At 31.7% G+C, this 24700-nt stretch overlaps 1 protein-coding gene across 4 annotated transcripts in view; it reads left to right on the top strand.

The window, feature by feature from the left end:
- The window catches only part of LOC142327260 (uncharacterized), a 170309-nt gene that overhangs the window by 89977 nt on the left and 55632 nt on the right, over window positions 1-24700 (top strand). For all 4 annotated transcript variants that reach the window (XM_075370119.1, XM_075370117.1, XM_075370120.1 and 1 more), the window contains 3 exons: window positions 9109-9270; window positions 10336-10530; window positions 18876-20842. In XM_075370119.1, coding sequence (XP_075226234.1) covers window positions 9109-9270; window positions 10336-10530; window positions 18876-20842 — 2324 coding nt within the window. The remainder of the gene's footprint in view (window positions 1-9108; window positions 9271-10335; window positions 10531-18875; window positions 20843-24700) is intronic.

Here is a 24700-nt window from a genome sequence, read left to right as displayed (position 1 = left end):
TGCCCCCCACTAGTGTATTATATTTGTAATAATAGATAAAATTCTTAGAAATAAAATGAATTTACCTAATACATTTAATATAAAAGATCGCTTACAAATTAATTAATAAATAAATTAAATAGCTTAAATGCAAATAGACTAGAGTGGTTAGTTATGACATAACTAACATGCACCTAACATACCTATAAACCATAGCATAAGAGTAATAGCAAATAAAAAGTAACCGGTAAAATTCAAAATTTAATACTTTATCTACGGGATTTTCACTATCAGCTGTTATTTCAAAAGTATATTTACAGGATTTTGAGAGTAAATTGCTACATTGTATCGCTCATTCATATAAAGTTTTAATATGGATGCTGTATGTTGATGATATTCTCATTATATACAAGTCTGTAATAAATAATGAACATCTAATAATATTAGCAAACTAAATTCATATTTGAAATAGGTAATAACAGAATGTTAACTTATTAAGATGTCAATGTCGAAATGAACATGGACAAACAAATTGAAACATAAGTAAATAGAAAACCTACATCTAATAATATAACAATTTATAAAAAATCAAATCACCCTTGGTCTCAAAATTAACACGTATACAAATATGATTAATAGAGCGATCAAATACACACATAATTACAAAGAAAAGTAAATAATCATAAAACATATAGCAGTTGAAAGTGGATATGATACTATTTTAATTAATAATATGTATAAAAAACAACTATCAAAACACAAATAACAAAATAACTATCTTACAAACAATACATAATAATTGGTGGCGGTGGTGGTGGCTCGTGGCTAAAATTAATAATGTTGCTGCTCCAGAGAATTTTTTTCCAGGCCTTTTGAAGGCCATGGTTAAAGTTTTCTGTAGAATATAAGAATTGAGATAAAAAAGGAATCAAATAGAATAGCTGGAATCAGGATAATAATCTAATTCTACACTTAATCACATTCAAGAATATGGTACATGGTTTTTAAACACATTTTGGTTAAAAACTGTATTCGGTTTAACTTAATAAATAATAAAATGTTAATACAGATAATATTTTTTAGTATTATTAGATAATAACTTAATAAAATGTCTGTTAAAAAACACTGTAGTCAGTGGTGCTTAATTTAAATTTCTATATACACGGAAACAAATACATAATTAGTTTTTACTAATTACCTTCTCTTTCACCCTTCCTGTGTGTTTTTAGACAGATTTGGCAATCAAAGAGACCTTAGGCCATCTTCTGATCACTACTGAAAAAACAACCGCTTCCACTGACTAAACTAGAAAAGGTAATGAACAAATAACTTTCCATATGCACGCAGAGTAAAAAAAAAAAACTACCTTCCACCGGTGCACCAGGGTCGGCACTGCAGGAGTGACAGTGTTCTCTCCCTCGCAGCCTTGTGTGCAACTTCCTATGTGTGCATGCACACAACAGCCAAACACCACACCGCTAGAACTGTGAAGTGCACAGTCCATAGAAAGATTTTTGTATCATTTTTATGAACTGGGGGACGGCTACTGACATTAAGCTTTAGGATTATATATTGTACGAGTATAAAGAAAGAATTAAAGAAGAAAGCACTCGTTATATTAAATGTCGATAATATCAAGTGGAAATAGGGGGTGCTGCAGTTCCACAGTGCCTGTATGTGTGCCGCCACTGCACAAAAGAGTGAAAAAATGTGTATAAAGTATATAGACTAACACTATTATTCTATTCATTGAAAACATTACTAAAACTTAAAGTAAAGAAATATTTAAATCGGCATACAAACCTAATAACTATGTAATAAAATATTTAAAAAACAAAAATAATAAAATAAAGAATTTGTGTGGAATTTATAAAATTTAATGTAATGGCAGTGATGCTCTTTACGTAGGAAAAACAAATAGATCCTTTGAAACTAGATTTCAGTTTAATAAACAATAATATTTAATGAACAATAACATTCTATTTCTGATATTAACACAAATTAGAAATATTAGAGATTAATAAAGGCGATATAAAATTAAATGTATTAAAAAAAATATTACATATACTGGGTGATCATTTTAAAAGTTTGACATTTATTATTCAATAGCTATCAGTTCCATTGTTGGGAAAAATTACAAAATAAAATGACACATAGCTCATTTTTGCCAAATGAAATAGCTCAATTTACCACACAAATAAACTGCATATAGGCTAATAATATGAAAATCAGCAATTTAACAAAGCCTGAAAACAAAAGAACCTAAATCACCTTTTTTTACAATCATATACTTATAAACATAACATCAATAAACATAGTACAACTGGAAAACTGTTGCATTACTGACATATTCTGTAATAATAAAAATTAGCAATGAACAAATGTCATTAACTTAGAAAAATAAACTACAATAATTCTTATCATTGGCACTGATCTTTTCTGATTTATGAACATCTTCATACTTATCATTAAATAATTAAAACTTGCATTTCTAGTATGTTATAGAAAAAAGGCCAGGATAATATTCCAGTGTAAAAAAAGAGTTAATTATAATATAATCAAATTGTAATAAGTAATCTTATAAATAGAATTCATGTAGTAAGCAAGCTTTCTTGAAAATATTTATGTTTCTTAGCCATTCTCATGTTAATGACTTCTTTTTTCTAATTTGTAAAATAATATAATACTTGATTGAGCAAAACAATATTTAACATTAATTGCAAATATTAACAACAGCAATAATCTAACACATTAACATTATGTAAAATAGAAGTAGCTCGAATAACAAATTTTAGTACTTAAATATAAGACAAAGAAACTAAATTATAAATAATTATTGTCAAATGACTATAACTGTCTCATTAAAATTGTTATTTTCCAAATGAAATAAAAAATTTGTGCAGTTACATGAGTCAATGAAATACAATAGAAAACATTCTTGGAAGTCACTAAAATGTATATAAAATATTATCAACCAACACATTCATGTTCATGAATGTTTGTGTCATACATATTGTTTTATAATTCTGAGGTACTATTTAATTACAAGTCGATTTTATAGTAACAATAGTTGGCATTAATAGCACATAAAATATGTTACACATGAAAAATAATAACACAACCTTTATCTAAGCCGCCTTTCAACTCTATACTTGAGTGAAAAAATGGTTTTTTAAGCCAATCTTGAATTTCAAATTCATAATGTACAATTAATTGAGTATTTCACTAATTTTACTAATAACATAACTGTTTAATATAATAAATAATGAATAATTTCAATTTGCCTTAATCACACATTATTTTTTGTAAAAAATGAACACGTGAATTAAAGTACACATATATACATACAGTTTATCCTTGGCATAATCTACAGTGGTGTATCAGAAAATACAGAGATAACATTTTGTTACTAGAAATTGAATAATACAGAGCATCACAAATTTGTAATAACCAGTTTGGAAAGATCTTGCTTCGATAAATTTGGCTGGTTTGTACTAACTGAACCACTTTCAACTGAGTACAAGACGATATGGCGACCGAGTATTACCACACTAAAACGAGGAAGAAAACGTGACTTATTTTCAGTAACTAACTTCTGTAAGATTGAAATAAATATTGGTCCAATATTGATTGTGTAACACATAAAAACAACGTTTCTGAATAACCGCACTATACGAGAGAGAGAGAGAGAGAGCGAGAGAGAGAGAAAAGACGCAGACATCCACACATCGTGAAAGTCAGGACTAACAAAAGGTGGCGTGATGAGAAGAGGGGGAAACAAACTAGGCCGTGTACAGACAAGAGTGTGTGTGTGTTGACGACAAGAGGTAGTGTGCAAGTATTGGTGCGAGAAAGAAACAGCATAAACGGGAAGTTTGGGTACAATAGACGTAACATAGATTATTTGTATAAGCAAGCAGACCATTAAAGAATTACGTAAGACTGATAAAATAATTTCTCAATATGTACAAGTTAGGAATGACATCATCGCAGACAAAGAAAATTAGACTTCTAGGAACATTGACAACAACATTAAAATTAAAATAACAAAAAACAGTTAAAACTAATATGTTAAGACTAAATAGCAATAAATAATGCATGATAGAAATACGCTGACAATATTATGATGACGCAACAGTCATTCAGACTGGAGCCGAGAGAGTTGATAATGAAAACAACACGCCAAAACAACCTATTCTAAAAGTGCACATATGATAAGCCCTACAAAAGTGCAAAATAAATTTACCAAGCCTGTAATAACTACAAGACTCAACCATAACCTTGAATTTATTGGATTAAAAGCTACTTTACGCATTGGCGTAAACATCCATCATACTTATATTTGCAGACATGTACGCCATTCTCGGAAGGGAACTTTCTTAAAATTATTTTCAAAGAGGTGGAACCTACGCACTCCCCTACACCTACCCCGAACTCAAAAATCTTAAATAGCAATCCTAACATTTAATTACATTAATTGGCAATCTAAAAAATTGAGTTTTGCTGAAAAGAAAAAAAATATGTTCACCCCCATCGCACGATAGGTGTGAAAAACCATTTGGGGTTGTAGTTTTTTTAAATTTTAGTCCGAAAAATAACTGTGAAATTCTGTAATATAACTTCTTAAACCGTTTGAAATAATTATAATTGTAGATTAAAACTCTGAAAATTGTTTATAAAATTACCACAAAATTTTGTCTAAATTTTCAAGGGTTGAAAATTTATTTTTGGTGAGATAATATAGTTAAATACCTCATTGGAAGGCCCTTTGAATGATAAGTAATTTGATACAAATAAAATAAAAACTTGTTCACTGGTATTGAAAAGTTATGATAAAAAATTTGTTTTGTTTTTTGTTAGATTGGTAGGATTTTTTTTTGGTTATGTTGAGATGCAACTGACCCAAAGCATTAGGTCTGAAATTGCCTGTTCTTCTTAAAACATGGGTTTTAGGTTTCTCTAGCATTAAAAAATGTACTAATAAACACAGTATTACATCAGTTAAACAAATGAAAAACCAATAATAAGGTACCTTTTTTTTTCATCTCCCTTGGGTCGGTTCAACATTCAAGTATTACTCATCCCAGGGGAGTGTCCTTTTGACTCTAATGGGCCTTCCCACCCGCTGGCAGTACATCCAGCATGGCAGGTTGGCCTGCCAGTTCAAGATCTTTTACTTACATCGCACCTGCCTCTAACTGGTAGGACATGGGTAATTCCAGGATCCGGCGATGCCGTTCCCAGGGCCTCTGTGTCTGTCTTAAATAATCTTTTGTCGCCTGCCTCAAGTCGTGAGGCAGGAGTTCGGGCCCACCTATGCTGTTCCCAGATCCCACCCCACAGCCAGGACTCAATCTTTCATAAATTTTTTTTTGTGACTCAAAACCTCTTCCACTCCCAGAAGTTTTCTTCTTATGTCTTCAGTATTAGATACTATTAGTATTAGTCACTGCAATATTCATTGCAGTGACTTCTGTGTATTTCTCTTCGTGTTGAAGGCTCCAATCCCAGCTGGGACCACATACAGTAGCACCGAGCTAGTGATCAACAGTAGTATCTGCTCTCAGGCCCCACTTGCTCACTATTAAATATCCCATTTTATAAGTGAGTCTTTCAGCCTTCTTTACGGTCTCTAGTAAATGCTGATTAAAATTATTCGTTTGTGAGAACCAAACCCCCAGATATTTCACATGGGAGCTTGGATTCCACCTGGTAGCTGTATACTAATCCACCTGATCTTGCGTCTGCCCATTACAGCCACCATTGTGTTTTCTCTGGTACTAATTACAGGTCTTTAGTTTGGACCAGGTGCTCACACGTTGCACTGTATGGTTGGCATTTCTTATCACTTTGTCCTCTGTGCGTTCTGCTGTTAACAACATCAAATCATTCGCGTAGGCAACCAAAGACACTTCCTCCATGAATTCCAATTTCAGAACTCCTTCAAACATTATATTCCATAGGAGAGGGCTTTAAGCTGAACTTTCAGGAACATCCCTTTGCATGTGTGTGTCTCCCTGCTCTGTGTCCGTTAATAACTCTCGATCTCGCAGGTAATCTCTGATTGTTGGATCAAATATGGGCTAATGTTTTTCTTACTTAAAGTTTCCATAACTGTTTCCCATGGAATACTGTTGCAAGCATTTTGGCCATCCAGGGGGACCATCAAAGGCATTTTTCTCGTCCTCCGGGTGCCCGCCCTACACTCCTTGATCCATCTCATTACCCTACAGAGAGCGTCTACTGTTGACCTGCTGTGGATGAATCTGAACTGGGTGGTGATAGTCCTCCTGACCCATTTAATTCCAACCAGATCCTTTCAGCTAGAAGTCTTTTGTGTATCTTCCCCAATGAGGGTAGCAAACATATCTGTCTGAAGGATGGAGTCCTGTTGTTGTGTCTCGCCTTGGGGATCAATACAAGCTTTCCCTTTACCATGTTACTGGGAACTGACCCAGCTCAAGCATCTTATTTATAGCCTCGAAAATGAGGCAGTGGTGTCTGCTCATCAGCCCCTTCAACAGTCTCCTGGAGACCCCATTTGGGTCGGGCTTTTCCAACTACTGGTCCTTGAAACTGCCCATTCAAGCTCATCGATATTGAACCGTCTTTTCTTATTGCATATTACATCGGTCTGTTCTATTACTTCCTTCTGAAAAAGGAGTTAAACCATATATGTTGCCTGTTACCTGGATAACTGTGGGGGGACAGACGGATGCACTGAACTTCTTCATCAGCACCCGATACGACCAGTAAACCTTTTACGTAGCTTATGGTGCCTGTGGTTTAATACATTCATTCTCCTCCATTAGAAAACGAAAAAAAATCATGTGGGTTCCATTCCTTTATGCTCCCAGTCCTCGTTGCCACCGAATCCTCAAATGCTTGAGGATTTCCAGTTTCCACCTGGAGTTCGTGGTCTTGATAGGATCTCAAATTGCATATGAAACATGATCTCTAAATGATCACTCAAAAAGTCTTCATCTAGCACCTTACAATACTTCATTCTACTGGAGATCTTCTCCGGGATGGCCATGATATCAATCACTGCTCCAGCACCATGTCTCACAAACGTCCGAACTCCCATACTGCTCAGGACTACTATATCCATCAACCCCAAAAAAGTCGCCAATCTATACCCGTGATGAGTCAGTCTTGTACCACCCAGTTCTATTGATTCAGCATTAAAATCTCCCATAAGTATTACAGGTTTTCTCGACATCCTAATCAGCTTTTCCAGGTTGTGAAGAAATTCATCAAATCTCTCCATGTTGCTATTCAGGGAGATATAACAGTTTACAAGTACACATGGGCTTCAAGTGACTGCAATAAAGCCCCTTTCAGTTTTCATCTTTGCCATTGACTAATGATTGGTTACATTTTTTATTGCGATGTCCTCTTCTGTGTCCACCAGCCAATTGCCTGTTGAAATTACCCTCTTATTCAGTTCTGCAATTATTAAATAGTCAACAGCCTTCTCCACCGTAGTGCACCATGCAACATTATGAGCAGTTGCCTTCCTATTTATGTAAATTTGTAGCAAATTCATGGTTTATGTGATTGACACTCATGGCCACTGGTCCGGTGTCCGTACTCCCTGCAATCTAAGCATTTCTCTGGCTCCCTGCACGCAATAATTTTTGTGGCTCCCACTCCCACAATTGTAACATAAATCTGAGTGGTTGGGTCCCTTACAGACCTTATATCCCATTCCCCATATTCCAACATCGGTAACATCTAATCTCATCAACCCTAAGCTCGATACGGCATGAATGCCACCCAACTCTGATTCTGTTTGCTGGCTAACATTTTGGCTCTTCTAGAAGAAAGCATCACTTTGGTCTTCTGAGTCTCTTCAAAGGCTGGCCTCAGAGTGTACACCTTGATCGGAATGTCTGTGCCCACCTCTTTACAAATTGCATCCTGCACTTCTGGGTGGCATCCATGTCTAAATCCTTCACATGGAATGAAGTCATTCTAGCATTTTGGGTCCCTTCCCCTACCACTGCATTCTCCACCTTTGCTCCCAAACGTCATACACATCTTCCCATTTCTGAGATGAATCAGTCACTCGGATCTCCATAGTATCCGTTGCCCTTCCTTTCTTCACTGAGAGGATATCCTCTGCTAATCCATCTCCAAAACCATTCATAACCTGTTAGAATAAGTCTGCATAAGTTACGTCAGGTTTTCTGATCGTCACAATCAATGTGGCTGATCCCTGTGGGACTCCCATCAATGAGGAAAAGGGGCCATTTTTCCTCCATTTGCATCTCCCTTCTTGCCCATTATTCCACTGTTTTGCTAAATTTTATACCAGACTCGTCATTTGGGGCTATGAACACTGTCCTGGTTGTTTCCATTTTCCCAATTCCATGCAGTACCTTGCTGATTTGTCTAGTTAGATCATCATTATCTTCTTCTACCATAATCGTAAATACTGTGTATTTGTTCTCATCTTCATTTTCCGGGTATAAAATCTCAATTCTCCTGGAGTCTCACTATTGTGCCACTAGGAATAGGTGTTACAATATCTGGTGCCAGCTCTTATATCATGTCTGATTATGTGCTGCTTTTCGTAGACTTCCCCTTAAGGATGATGAAGACGCGCGACCCCTCAACATCTCCCTCCCTTCAAAAGACCACGTGTCACCTCCACCTTCCGGAAACGATTTCTCTGCTATTTGATCTCCATGACGTCTTCCAGGTTGCATAAGGCATTACACTATAATGCCTTATCTGTATTCTTGGTCAGTGTTTGTGTGCGGTTTTCATCCATTTCCAAGCACATGTGAGTCTCCTTATTCTGTCCCAGTTTTGGGAGGGCTATCTCATATAAGGATCTCACTACCAATTCAACGTCTTTCGCCTTCTCCAAAATCGTGTAGGCGCACTCTTTAATTTTGGTCTTAATATTTGTATGCTGCCGAATCAACATAATTACAGCAGGATTTTTCCTATTTGGTAGGTATATGCCGTCAGTGAGGTAAAAAGTGTACACTATTTAATTAACACAATACAAGTTTGCGACTAACAATCATCACTAAGTTGATTTCTGGGACAAGTAATTTAATTTTGTAATTTTCAAGAGAATTTTCTTATAAAATAATGTGTTCTGTTGTATTTTAGCTACAAGAAATTGATCTACTCGCAAGAATTGGACCCTGTTAGTAAACGAAGATTGGATAATATACAGCATTATTTGTATTACATTAGCAGTCAGTTGACACAGGCTAATAAAGTTCTGGATGACAGTTGGATTTCATATCAAGACAAGAAGAAAAATGTTAAGTAAGTAACTGTCTAATATTTTTGTGTCAGGGCTAATTTTGTGGTGTTACTTTTTGATGGTAATATTGTTTGTTTATTTAGTAGATTGTTTTTATTCTAAATTAGTTGAATCAAAGGTAAGAGTATGAAAGTACACAGGCAAATTTAATAGTCAATCATTTGAAAATTGGTAAGTTTGAAAGAAGACCTGTTATAAAAAGAAATTTAATTAGAATATGCATTGCATTATTATCTTATCCGTTAGATTAGTTGAGCATTGTATTAGTTTAATTCTGTTTTTGGAGAATGTTATTTTATATATTTGCCTAATTTTTCTTGTAATTAGTTTATACGGTTCATTTTTTTTACATTAATTTTTCATTTTCAGTCAGCAGGATAAAAAAAAGTTCATAGCAATTTAATTTTAGTAGTTTCCTAAAACTGGTTATCAAAAATTAACTGGTTGTCATATGTTAAAAATTAACTGGCAACACAGCATAATTGCAATAGTCACCAGAATTCTATAATTCAGTAAGTAAAAAATGGAACCTTTTATACTTCCACCATTTTTGGTAGTTTGAGTGATTAAGTTCTTAAAAGCCTGTCTCACAGAGATAAATTGACAATTAGGACAATTGACCTAACAAACCTAATAAATCCAAGTAGGCACTGTCAAACCAAAAAATGATGGTTAGAGTTTTGGAGCAGATTTTTCCAATGAAATTTATTGAATGTGTTACTATAATAATATCACAAAAAGCTGAAGGAGGTATGCAAGATCAGTCCTAAATAATTAATATGCAGTGCTCACAAAGGGTGTTATTCTTGATCACAGTGAATTATTCCACCCTATAGCTTGTACCAGGGCTTTGCTTACTTAATTCTGGGAAGAGATTTTCAATTATCATTTCTACAACCTGAACACAGTACTGAGTGACTATCATCTCTTCACTGAGATGAAAGTCTAGTGGCTAACCAGCATTTTGAAAACAACAAGAAATTAATGATTAAGATTAATAACTGAGATTTTTTTATAGTTAGGATTGTTTTTATACCCTAATAATTTTTTTTTACATTTTCTTACAGGGGTAGTGGTATCCATATTCCTCCACGAGAGGAACTTTATCAAACATTAATTATACAGAATAACATTATTAATAGATTTAAACTGATGATGGAGGACGTACAACATCGTATTCAACAACGAAATCGAAAACTAGAAACAAGAATGCCATTAATTACTAATCTTAATTTGAAAAAGAATAGTAAATATAGCCAAGGGTAAGTCAATAATTTGTTTGATATTCAATTGACAGTTAGCAATAGCTCACTTATTTTGTTAAGGCGTAGAATTTTTAATTTTTATTACAGGCTTTTATAAAATTGAGTATTTATTTTTAAAATCTCTAGTTTGTTTTAATAATGAACTAGAATATTTAACTAGAATTAGTTGTGTCATAAAATTTATTTGTTTTCATTAATTATTTGTAATTCATTCACTTAACTGAAAATAGTTTTTTATCCGAGTCAGTTTTATATTTAGAGCTGCATTATTATTCTCCTGGCTATTTTCTTAACCTTGAGTTGTTTATATTTCTCATTTTCTGTTACCTGTTATATTTGTCATTGTTATTTAACATATCTATGTAGAAATATATGGCAGACATTATACTTTCTTTATATCTTACATTATACTTATATTATACTTTTGTTTTTGTGTGTGGTTTTAAGAACCTCTGTTATTAAAAATGTCTGAATCTTAGGTATCTTTTATTTACAGATAAGAAAAATGTTTTCTTTTTTTTTGATAGATATTACCATTCTGATAGAAACCTTTACTTTTCATTTAGTGTGGTGGTAGTAGTACAAATACCCTGTCTTAATATAATTATCACAGTTCTAAATATAAATATCATAAATTTCTGATTTACGTAACTTTTGTAAAGAGAAAAAACTTAATTTACTGAGTGTGGATATACTGGGTGTACAATTTTACATGTAGAAAGAGCAAAACATACAGCTTTCATTCTCTGATATTAACAAATTGCTGCAGTATTCTACAAAGTAATTAAAACAAATTTATTCCCTTTTTTATTGCTGATAGAACAATTTTTCTGTTTTTGAGAAAAAAAGTTTGAAAAACAAGTTTTTCCCTGTATATTGAGTAAAGTTAATTGGATGAATAAAAACATGCTGAAACTACATATACTGACACGTTTTGATATGTTACAACTTGCTCCTTTGTTTGCTGCTTGATGTGAAGTAATAATATTAATTTCATAACACATATTTGCTGTAGTCATCTTTCGGTAAAGAAGTGTCATGAGTTAATATTTTACTATGATTTGATAATGATGTCTTCATCAGATGATGAGATAGTAGGCATCAGGCTTGATAGTGATTTTTTTATAAAATTATTATCGGAAAATAAAATAGTATTAGAAAAGTTTTAAGTAACTGAGAGTGATATCAAAAAAACAAATCCTTGAAAAATAATCATGGATTTGCACTAAAATGCATTCGGTCATTTGGTAACAACAATGCAGTTTAATATAAAGTCTGCTATAAAGAAGAAAACTGAAATTGAAGTAACAGGAAATAAAAAAAATTTTAATTGAAACGATAGGAAACTACACTTCTGAAATTAAGAAATGAAAATGAAAATTTGGTTTTCATTGTTAGATGAAATTTAAAGTTTCTTGATTAGATTTAATAAAAATATAGTTCTATCAGCAGGAATTATATGTGGTGTTATTAACCCTTAACTCACGAGGTGAGGTGTGTCATATCGCTTGAATATTTTAAAATGTGTCACTTGTGCATAAACTGTTTCAACGCCCCAATACCCGAGAATACTTTTTGCACATGCTCTCTTCTTTCAGTTGTCATTGTTAGTTTTGACCTTTAGTTCTTATTTGTATAGTGTTGTTGTCTAGCGGTCCTTTGTATCGGTCGTCATGTTATACGCTTCCATATTCTAATGTTTTTTGTTATTTTTAAGTTATAAGTGTTTTTTTCCTAGTGTAAAAAAGTTATTATTTTGTAAAAAGTAATTACATTTTTCGTTGTGTATTTTGGAACTATTTTAATTGTATATAATGAATATTGATCCTAATGCTTCAACTGATGATCCTGAAGTCATAAATAGTTTGACGTTCTATGAAAACCTTAGTGATATAGATGATCCGAATATTAATGATGATCTATTACACAGATTATTTTTATTTTACTAATGTAAAACTTCAAATAGTTAAAAATTTGCAACAACATCCAAATGCTATAGAAATGCGAGATGAAACCTTTTTGAAATGAAGGCCTTTATTGGTTTGCTTTTTTATTTGGCAATTTTTACTAATTGTCAAGATTAAATCTTCATTTAAATCCAATCATGCTATAATTTGCTGATGATATAGTAATTATAGCCGAGAATAAAAAAGATTTAGGAGGGATAATGAATGGCATGAATGAAGTCCTTCGCAAGAACTACCGCATGAAAATAAACAAGAACAAAACAAAAGTAATGAAATGTAGTAGACATAACAAAGATGGACCACTGAATGTAAAATTAGGAAAAGAAAAGATAATGGAGATAGAAGAATCTTGTTATTTGGGAAGTTGAATTATTAAAGATGGATGAAGCAGGAGTGGTAGAAAATGTTGAATAGCACAGGCGAAACGAGCTTTCAGTCGGAAATATAATTTGCTTTCATTAAAAATTAATTTAAAAGTCAGGAAAGATTTTTGAAAGTATATGTTTGGAGCGTCCCTTTATATGGAAGTGAAACTTGGACGATCAGACTACCTGAGAAGAAAAGATTAGATGCTTTTGAAATGCGGTGCTATAGGAGAATGTTAAAAATTAAGTGGTTGGATAAAGTGACAAATGAAAAGGTGTTGCGGCAAATTGATGAAGAACGAAGCATTTGGAAACATATAGTTATAAGAAGAGACAAATTTATAGGCCACATATTAAGGATCCTAGAATAGCCTCTTTGATATTGGAGGGATAGGTAGGTGGGAAAAATTGTGCAGGCAGGCAGTGTTTAGAATATGTAAAACAAATTGTTAGGAAATGTAGAAGAATGTAGCGGGTATACCAAAATGAAACAACTGGCACTAGATAGGGAATCTTTGAAAGCTGCATCAAACCAGTCAAACGACTGAAGACAAAAAAAAAACATTTAAAAGAAGAATCCTTCCACTCAAGAATATCAAATTTAGCATCTTTTGACTTTGGCATGAATAAGTATAAGTAGTTCCTGAAATAAAAAATACTGAATTTCAAACTAATCTAGATTGTAAGTATTATACAGACCAAAATAAATTTAGTTAAAAAAACTTTTCGAAGATAAAAATTCATTATAACAACAGCAAAATTTAAAAACCTAATGTTTGAAAAATGTTAGTGGTTTCACAAGGTTATATTCTTAGATGAGATTGTCTTTATACACTATCAAAAAACAAAATAAAAATGAAAACATTTTTTTAAATCAAGAACTAAAAAAACATTCAGGCCTATATAGATTGTAAAATTAGTCATTTTTCTCTTGAATACACTTACTACATACCTTTTTTGCACACTTTAGACGCATGGACTTCCTATACTGATAGCACACGTAAAATGATTTTCTTTACTTCTTTGGATCGCACAAGTGATATGTCTTCTTATTTTGAGTCTACCACCTTCATCATTTTTATTTATTACTGGTGGTTTGACCTGTAGAACATTCCCCACACAACTTTGAAGTTCGTTAGCGATATGAAAATGTTGAATTCTTTGCCCTATGTGAGGTTTCCATCAGACTTCAAAAAGAGTGTTATAGTCATGATACCAAAAAAGCAGGAGCAGATAAATGTGAAGAATACAAAACAATTAGCTTAACTAGCCATGCATCAAAAATCTTAACTAGAATTCTGTATAGAAGAATTGAGAGGAGAGTGGAAGAAGTGTTAGAAGAAGACCAATTTGGTTTCAGGAAAAGTATAGGGACAAGGGAAGCAATTTTAGCACTCAAGATTAATAGTAGAAAGAAGATTAAAGAAAAACAAACCAACATACTTGGCATTTATAGACCTAGAAAAGACATTCAATAACGTAGGCTGGAATAAAATGCTTTGTATTTTTAAAAAATTAGGGTTCATATACAGAGATAGATGAACGATTGTTAACATTTACAGGAACCAAACAGCAACAGTAATAATTTAAGAACATAAGGAAGAAACTGTAATAAGAAAGGGAGTCCGACAAGGATGTCCCCTATCCCAGTTACTTTTTATCTTTACATAGAACTAGCAGTTAATGATAGTATAGAAAAATTTAGATCTGAAGTAACAGTACAAGGTGAAAAGATAAAGATGCTACGATTTGCTGATCTAGTAATTCTAGCTGAGAGTAAAAAGGATTTAGAAGGCACAATGAACGGCATGGATGAAGTCCTACACAAGAACTACCGCCTGAAAATAAACAAGAACAAAATGAAAGTAATGAAATGTATTAGAGATAATGAAGATGGATCGCTGAATGTAAAAATAGAAAGAGAAAAGATTATGAAGGTAGAAGAACATTGATTTTTTTTGATTTGAATTTTTCATTGACCTCTTATCTTTTTCCAGTTTATCAATTTTTCCTTTTAATATGCGATTTTTATTGTGCATTTCAGTTACTAACTGCTTCAGTAGTTCATTTTCAGTAACTAAGTTAATTTACTTTTTTCATTGTCAGATTTAGATCCTGATTTAGGTTTTAAATCATCCACTAGTTATTGAAGCTGTGTGTGTATATAATCTTGTACATTGATTAATTTTTCTTTTAATACGAAAATTGCTACATTTCCTTCATCATTATTTTTAATGTCTTCTTGTTTGGAAGACTTGTTTGGAGGTTATGTCTTTCTTACAGCTACATATTGCAGTTATCAAAACTAACAAACCTTTTTCCTTTGTGACAACTTATATGATGTAAGGAATCACAGAGTGCACATATACAAATTGATGCTGCTTTTTTGTGAATACAACAGATAAAATCAGTAGGAGCTGCCTTTAAACTGGCTTTCTTGTTAGCAGCCATCTTAGAATTAATTGATTCTTTTTTTATATGTACGGTATGTCCCACGAAGAAATGGAGACACTTTCAGGATATATTCTACTGGTGAAAATAATGAAAAAAGTGGAAATGCATTGTTTTCTAGTTACGGTTAGCAAAAGATTTCACTTGGATTTCAGCTCTACTAATAAAAAGAAGCCCTACTGTAATTTTTGGGACCCAGAGAAAAAGTTGGTGGTTTCTTATGTAATTTGAACTGGGAAGTGGATAAAACAGGTCCTAGAACTGTAACTCCAGTAGTTTTTAAGTGATCCAACATAAAACAAAAAAATTGTCTAAAAACAAGTTTGTTTTAGGTTTGTAGTACAATAGCTTTGTTAAATGACTAATAAATGCGAAAGATTTAGTAAAATTGTATAGGATTTAATTCTGAGAAAATCGATATAAATACAGCCAATAAAAAGTAAAAAAGACTTAAAAATCAGTTTTTTATTGAAGTAAAATAGATGAAAAATACAGAGAATTTTTTTTTTTTTATATCTAATAAACATTATTCTTAATATAGCAAAACAAAAAAATAAAATACATGAAATGATAAATGGTAACTGAATAACATTTTAATTTCAGTATTTCCTTTTCCTGTGCTTTAATTATTTTTTTATAATGTTTTTTCACTTTTTGTAGTATAATGTTCGTATAATGATTTTCTTTCTAATTGTATAATAATTAAATTATTCTGCTTTATAAAGGCATGATTATAGACCTATCCAGGTAAACAAAAATATTTCTGATTAAAGATTTTATTTTGTTTTGAACTAGCTTATGTTATTCCACTAAAGAGTTCTTTATGTACAAATTAAAATAAAAAAAAACATTATTATTAATTAATTGTCTCCAATTATTATTGCTTGCTATTTAAAAATTATTACACAGATAATAATAATAATCTGTGGAAGATAAAATTATCCCCCAATCTTTACCCAACATAATATCTAATTCTATTAACTTATCATCCTTAAATTTCTGATCGGTATCTTTCGTGGTTTGTCAGATCTTAAGATAAAATGATTACAAAATCATTTTATATTTGCAACTATGCAACATAGAAACATGAGTAAATGCTCTACAACATCCTTATTCTAAATTGATGAATATATTATTTTATAAAGCTATAGCTTGTTATTTTTAGATTATTACTATTTTTAGATTGTTATTTGATGATATAATATTTGAAGCACATTGGCCAGATTGAGGAAATAAATATATTACTTCATTATAGTTGGAGGGATAATTAATTCCTTTGATCAGTGAAAAACCATTGCCAAGGTTGTCTTTTTCATTATACATGAGTTTAGTACATAGTTCATAGAGTTTACATAATATTTTTAATAATTAATCTGACAGCTGCATTTCTGTTGCTGTTGTTAATTATTTTTGAAATATTCAGACTAATCAAACTACTGTGTATCTTTGTTACATTATATTGCAAAGTACAAAATCATAAATTACAGTAGATATTATTAGTATAGTGTACTTATAATGGAAACAGTTTAGCAACGATTAACGCACAAACAAGTAGCCTGGAGATAAAATTGACGTACTTCTGTATGATTTTTTCCTTTTTTAGTAGTTTAATTAAAAAAATTGTTTCTTTTTACAAAAAGATTGCAATAACGTTTATAAAATATGATATTTATCAGTTTTAAGTTAAATAAAGATACAGAATGTTGATCTTTAGTTACAAATATAAAATAATTTTACAACTTGAATAAAAGCACAAAAAAGGTTAAGGGTGCATATTTGAAATTTAAGGGATGATAAGTTAATAGAATGAGCAATATAGTGAAAAAATTTGAGTGGCGCAGTAGTTGAATTTAATTGGTAGAGTACTTTAATGACAAGCGATCAGTCAAGGTACACAACAGAAGAATAAAAAGTGGTGTCCTTTCAGTTCTTGGAACAAAAACATAGCTTTAAAAATAAAAGGTCAATAATCACTAAATGCAAAATAAAAATGTTAATTTTGATCTGACTTGTTTTGAAATTGGGCTGATCTGTGCGGGCATGTCCCACACATATACCAACTCTATGGCTTGCCAATTCTGACATATGCCTACCCGGCATGGGGGGCTTTGTTGTACTCCATATTCCAGAAAAAGCTGGAGGCCGTCCACAATGTGGCGATGCGAATGATTTTCAGAGTGTCGTGGTTTGTCAGAAATGCCACACTTCGCTACTATGCGGACATAAAAACCATGTTGGAAGTGGGCATAGCACAGGCATGCAGACTGTTCGGGAGAGCGACCATGTCCAAGCACAGCCATCTCAGGGACATCTGCTGAGAGGACCCTACACCACAAGATGTGAGGAAAAGGTCTCATGCCATGTTAGATGAACCACAGGCAGGATGAGGGTTTGTGTATGATAAACCAAGCCAGGAGCCTCTACATCAGATGAGCCAACAAGGAACTCTCAGAAATGATTGCGGGCCTTGAAAAAAGGTCATTAAAAAGAGTTATATAGTGTATAGCTCATAAAGTCTCTTATTGTGAGTAAAGTTGTTAAGTTCATAAATGTATGGACATATGGTTTTTTTTTTGACCAAAATTAAATCAATTTTATTTACCCCATCCAGTATCATACAATACTGAAGAGAAAATATAATATAACATCCTAACTGTTGCTTAACAAATAATTAAACATTTAGTTGTGTTGTATTTTATTCAAATTAAATCTAAAATAAAATAATTACTTGAACCAATATCAATTATTCCTAATAGTATAGATATAGATAAAATTTAATGTTCCCGTGTGCAAGTGGGAACTTAAGAGCGATATTTCCATGTTTCATAAAAATGAAATTTTATGAAAATTTATTATGTAGGTAGGTTGAAACATGACAGGTTTGTCACATTGCCCTTAACGAGGTCTGTTATATCTTTTTTGCAATGTAGAACATGCCTTCTTTTTATGTCTGTTTCAGCTCTGTTTAGGTGAACCAGCACAATGACGGTGCCCATGCTATCCCCCAAACCCTTCCTGAGCACACGTTATGTGTGGAAGTTGCCTCCAAACACTAGGGTCCCCGTGGAAGGCAAATTCCTAGAGCTGAAAGGCTCTAGTACTGAAAGGACTTCAGAGGACAGACTGAAGGGGAATATTGCTGGGAGTACAAAGCACATACACGCTTAGTCTCCCTGTTACAGCACCTGTCGATTATTTCTCATTGATCTAAACCGATCCGTCCATAAATAAAATAAAACAAATAAAATCTATAACCACCACCAAACAAATAATAATCCACCAGATGAAATAGAAAGATACAGCAACAAGGAACATTTGTCCAGGTTCTGCAATTAGTAGGGAGAGAACAAACTCCCGCTATCCTTGCGTTCTGTGGGCACACCCCGCACAGCATTGTGGGGCTTTACTGTGGATCTGTTAACAGGTCTAGAGATTGTCATTGGTTTTCATCAATTATACAATTTTTTATCATCCTTTAATTATCAGTTATATTTTAATGCCGATGTAGTTATTATAATTTCTGAAATGTAAAATTAGTTTTTTTAATTTTTATTTGCAGTGATGTTGAGTTATCCACTCTTGCTGAAAATTTACTTCAAGTTAAGCTTAATGAAAGGAATTTATCGGTACCGTTAAATATTTCAAGGATTAAAGAGCCTTTAGATAAAAATATGTCTAAATTATCTGAAGAAAGTACTTATGCTGTAACTGATGAAAAGGTGAATGTGTTAAGACAGATTCATAGTGAAGTAATTGCTACTGTACCAAAAGTAAGAGTACTTCGACCATTTACAATATCAGAAACATCTGATGTCACATCTTTAACCTCTACTACAAAATTAGCGATCACAGATATTGTTTCAGCCGGTGAAAGGCTACTGGAGAAATACACTAAATCAGAAACATTTAAAGCTGCAAATAAAAATAGTATTCGTCCTGAAGAAGATTCTGTTATTAAAAATCAAAATGGATTAGTTAAAAAAGAGTCTGTTAATTCTTTATTTACTGATGACAAAAATGTAGAAGTAGTACCACAAGCAGTTGATGTTCTACTGAAGGGTGATCTAAAAACTGTTGACAATTCTACCAGTGATGTTCTTGTTAAACCATTTACATTTACAGATTCAAAACAGAGCTTAACTAAAAATTTAATAAATAAAAATGTAAGCGCCAAAGAAAATATTTCTTTTAATAATACTAACATAAATTCTAGTAAAAGTATGGAAAATTCTTCTAGTTCTGGTTTTTCAAAAGAAGGTTCCAGTGTTGCATCACAGTTTGCTTTCAAAGTACCAGACAAATCAGCAACTACTGTGACAGCGATTATAACTACGACTACAGTGACGCCAAATTTTGGAAGCTTTGTTGGTGGAGATCAAAATAATACTCCTTTAAAGTCAATGAGTAATATTGTTTCAGCTCTGGAAGATTCATCAAATGCAAATACTGATTTTGTGACTATACAAACAAATACTCCTTTACTGTCTAGCTTTGGCACTACAGGCGTACAATTTAAAGGAACAACTGTTCAAAATCAAAAACCTGCTACAATTTTTGGGGATGCCTTTAATAAATCATTAGCTGCTAAACAGAGTACAGAAACTGGTAAATTGAATTCTGGATTTCCTTCTACCAATGTATTCAGTGGAGTAAGTTTAGAACAGTCATCTTTGAGTTCTAATACTAATTTTTCAAGTACGTTTACTTTTGGTAATCAGGATCAAAATAAACCCAAAATAATTTTTGGGAAACCATTAACAACAGAAACATCAGGAACTGTAGATTTTACTAAGTCTTTGTCTTTTGGAACACTTGTCGATCTATCTCAAAAGAGCAAGGAAACGTGTAAAGCCGATACGATAGTGAAAGATACACCTGCAGATCAGATTGTTACAGTTACAAAATCCGGTTCAGTATTTGGTGGGGTAATTCCAAGTACTACTACTGCAACTTTTACTTTTGGAAGTAGTAAGACTGTGTTTGGTAATATATCACCTTCAGTGTCTGCTGGACAAACTAATTTTTCTTTTCCTAATACTTTTTCGTTGACACCAAGTACTACAGCAACAATGACATCACAAGTGGCTTCAACTGATATTCCAAAGACGACTGAAACATTTTCTTTTAATGTTTCTTCTGGAACGACAGCACTTACAACATCAACCCCCTCATTAAGTGGTAGTTCATCGGTTATACTGCCGACAACACTAAGTGAAACTACTGGAACATCAGCTCAAGCTTTTAATTTTATTTCTGCTTTTGCATCTTCAGCAACAAAGTCACCTGTTCTTGGTTCTACTAATGTTACTACTTCCTTCAGTACTACCATAACAACTTCTGTCATCACTGGTAGTAGTAATACTCCAGTTACTTCTAGCGTTATTGTATCTTCCAGTAGTTCTGTTGTTACTTCTAGCAGTCAGGTTATTACTTCCACTACTACTGCTTCTTCTGTTCCTGTTGTTACTACTTCTAGTAGTATGACTTCAGCTTCTGTTGTTGATTCAACTGCAGCAAGTGTTTCAAGTAAGATTTATATTTATAAATTATTCTTGATTAATTTTAAGTGATTTATGAACTTTGTTAATTAGCTCGCTTAGAAATTTTTCCTACATGGATCATGTTACATTTTTTTTTTGTAATTAGTTTTCCCACCTTATTATGTAGTTAGAAGAATTACAGTGATTCTTTGTATAATATATTTCATAATAATATGTATAATGTATATTATTTGTACATTTTGAAAAGTTTATTTTATTAAATATATTTTATTTTATATACATGTAATAAACAATCTTTGAATCTGTTAACGTATGAAAAAACTAAAATTGTTACAATCCTACATATTCTTCAGTCTGGTACATTATGAAGAATTATTTGAGGGCATCATACTTATTGCACCGATAGGTTGCCTGTTTTTCTAAATTAATTTTATTCTTGCTTTGCATTGCACATCAGTATACTGTGTAATTTTAATGATTTGCTGTATCTTTTGTGAAAAGTGCTGTGTAGTTCTGGACTAAAGTTGAAAAGGTGGATCCTCTTATGATAGCTTCCATCTGTAGTTTGTCAAATAACTTGCATCGTTTCAAAAATCTATTGTGCCACACATTATGAAGTGATTGTACCTCTGATCACTTCTGTTTGTTTAATTGCTTAATTGCAAACATGATATGAATTAACAGTCCAATATCACAAAAATAAAATAAAATTTCTTATACTTAATCGCATAACTTTGCATAAAGGGAATGATGGCCTACAGGCCATAATTTTATCATAATTGAATTGTGATTATGTTGGGCTTGTTACATGGTCATACTTCGTCTTCTCTTTTTTCTACTACTTCTTCATATACAGTCGATTATTTCATAACAGCTAGAAGGGGGGTAGATATTTTCCTTTCTCTAGAAATATAAATTTGTGTAATTTAATATTTACATTGCCACTGGCATATTTGTTCTATTTTTTTCTGGCATATTTATTGGGGTATACCTTTTAACCTATGCCAACACCTCTCAAACAATGGATAATTAAATACATATAAACAAAATGAGACCATTAAGGTGTAAATTGGGAAAAATGGAAAGTGTTTTTCAAATGAAAAAGCATTTTTTTTTCCGGAGAGGGTGCAGTCTTCATTGACTAAAAAAATGTCAACTGTAAAAAAATTTATATAATGTGTTTAGTGTTTTACAAAGAATAGTATTATTAAAAATCAAACCATCAAAGTAATATTTGTAAAACTTTTATAGATGAGTTAAAACCATAAAAGATCAAGAGGTAAATATAGAAGCGGTAGTCTGTCAAAGAAATGGGTGGTGCATGGAGTAGGGTAGTAAACATTGAAAATTATTTGTACCCATAATTAATTTTGAAAGTAGACAAAAGAATTATGCTTTTCAAAATGTGAAAAGCATTATGTAAGTAAACCAAAAGTAATTAATGAAAAATTGAAAGTTAACAGTAATTGAAGATTATAAAAAATAACTATTGTTGCTATGCATTCTTCAGTTCGATTATTAAATTATTCAATTGAGTTTCAGCTTATATAACATTTAATTGTATAATATTTTAGGGTTTTTACATATCACTTGAATAAATTTTCTATAAAATCAAGGTGAGAACGACCACAAGGATGAATTTTCTTACCGATTTGAATTTTATACTGGTGGAAGAAAAATGATGACTAGACTAAAAATTGATATGATCACATTTTTCATTACAAAAAAAAGTTAATTGAATGATTTTTTAAAACTTAATTTTGGTAATAATAATTTTTATTCTGTTATGAATTATAAAGTTTATGATGTATAGAGTACAGTAGTCAAAACAATACTGCTCGATTCATAATTTTAATGCTTATATTTCATCAGGTACAAGTGATACTTAAATTAATGAATTAATAAAATTTATTATTAATTGAAGTTTTGAGTGACATTGAAAGAATTGGAAAGTTTTCTATATTTTTACTTTCTTGTCTATATAGCAAACTTTTGACCAAACTTGGTTAGATTACTTCTATATATGGGTCATTAATACTACCTAATTTCCAATTCAAAAGGTCAGGATGTGGGGAATACAGAGGAAAATGAAATCGTCTCCAGATTTTGAAAAACGTTTTTATTATAATTGTTTTTTTTTGTAATTTTTGTAAAAAACCTTTCTGCTAAATTTCACCTCCCCCTCCTAAAAATGGTTTTAATTTTGAAGAGTTATAGAAGGCAGCATAAGGAATGATATTCGTTGTGAGCAACTATAAAAAAAAAAAAAAACATCTTTTGTGTAATTTTTTGCTAAGTTGCACCCCATTCCAAAAAAATAGTAATAATTCTGAAACATAGAAGGCAGTACAGTGGGTCTTTTTTCCTGTTAGCATCTTGTTGGATCCACAAATTTGTTCCCTATCAAAATGGGGTCTTAATCCAGGCCCCCCCTTCCACACCCCACATCCCATTTAGTGGCCAGACTACTGCTGTATTCGTCTACTATGTTGTGATGTTGCAGATGAGTGCATAAAATTAAATAAATAAATGAATATTTAAAGTGGTCGCTAGTACTGCCACACCTGCGAGAATAAAATACGATTTACACACGTGCTTTAGTTAGAATCATTGAATTAAATAAACAAAAAATATTTTATTTAAATGAAATGATAAATATTTTTAATTAAGTTGTGTTTGTAAGCCGTGCATCAGAAAAAAACGCATGACAGGAAAGTCCTACAACTGTGTTGTCAGCTTTTTTCAAATATGTTCATTCATTTATTTTTGGTTTTAACCATATAAACTTTCATGTTCATTATGCCATAGAAAGTGTCTAAATCTTTAGCTGGTTTTAAAAGATTAAAAAAAAATGAAAAATTTGTCTCAAGAGAAAAAGTTTGTTTTAGGGATAATTCCTTACAAACAAAATAGATAAAGTGTGATAGATGTTTCATGTTAAAAATTGTTTTTTGCAGATCGTTTCAAGATATGGAATTGTATATATGAGTATGTATGTATATACATATACTCATATTACATGTTTCTTTATGCTGATACTGCAATTTCAACATAACTTTGTTAAGAGATTATTAAAATGTACATTAAGGTTTATTTAAGGACACTTTACCTACATTTACAAATTAAAAAGTATTTTTCAAATGTCTGTCTCAGGGTGGTGATTATTTTTTAGAAGTTGCTCTCAGCTAGGTTTCACTGAAGCATATGTTTTAATAACAATTGTAATTTATTCAAGTAGTCACCTCACTTAAACATAGAATTAAGATTTTAATCATACTGTACAATTGTCTTGGCTTCTAGAATTGTGAAGTGAATGACTCATTTTCCCAACATATGATATTTCCACAAGTTTAAAAATAAATTCTTTTTCTATCATGTTGTTAACTAAACATGATGTATGCAACATAATAATACTATTAAAACTGATAGTTCAGTGAAAGAAAAAAAAACATTCTTTACTGAGTTCAAATAAAAATTTTTTAATGAATGCCATATTTTAAAACAAAACTTTGAAGCTTTTTTTATATTTTAACAATGGGTTTAAGTTTTTAAATTTTAACTCTTAAATATACTTAAAAAACTAATTTTTTATGTAATAATGAATTTGTAGAAAATTGCAGAAAAGAAGCAGAAGATGGGCTATGTTTTTTTGCATATTTTTCTGTAACTCCTGGTTTTTGTCAAAATAATTTAATTTTGCACCTAAGTTTAAATTTAAATGCAGAAAAGACGTTGTTTAAAGTGGTGTAAAACCAAATTTTTCCATTAAATAATTCATTACATATAACTTTACAAAGGTAAACTTTTTCATTTGTCACAATTACTTTAATGATCCTTTTTTATCTAAGATGAAAGAAAAAAAATTGTGTTAGCATTAGATTAA

This window comes from Lycorma delicatula, chromosome 7, assembly GCF_047948215.1.
Source record: "Lycorma delicatula isolate Av1 chromosome 7, ASM4794821v1, whole genome shotgun sequence".
In the NCBI taxonomy this organism is placed as follows: domain Eukaryota; kingdom Metazoa; phylum Arthropoda; class Insecta; order Hemiptera; family Fulgoridae; genus Lycorma; species Lycorma delicatula.
Note: the sequence above shows the minus strand (reverse complement) of the source record. Positions and strands in the feature narration are given on the sequence as shown.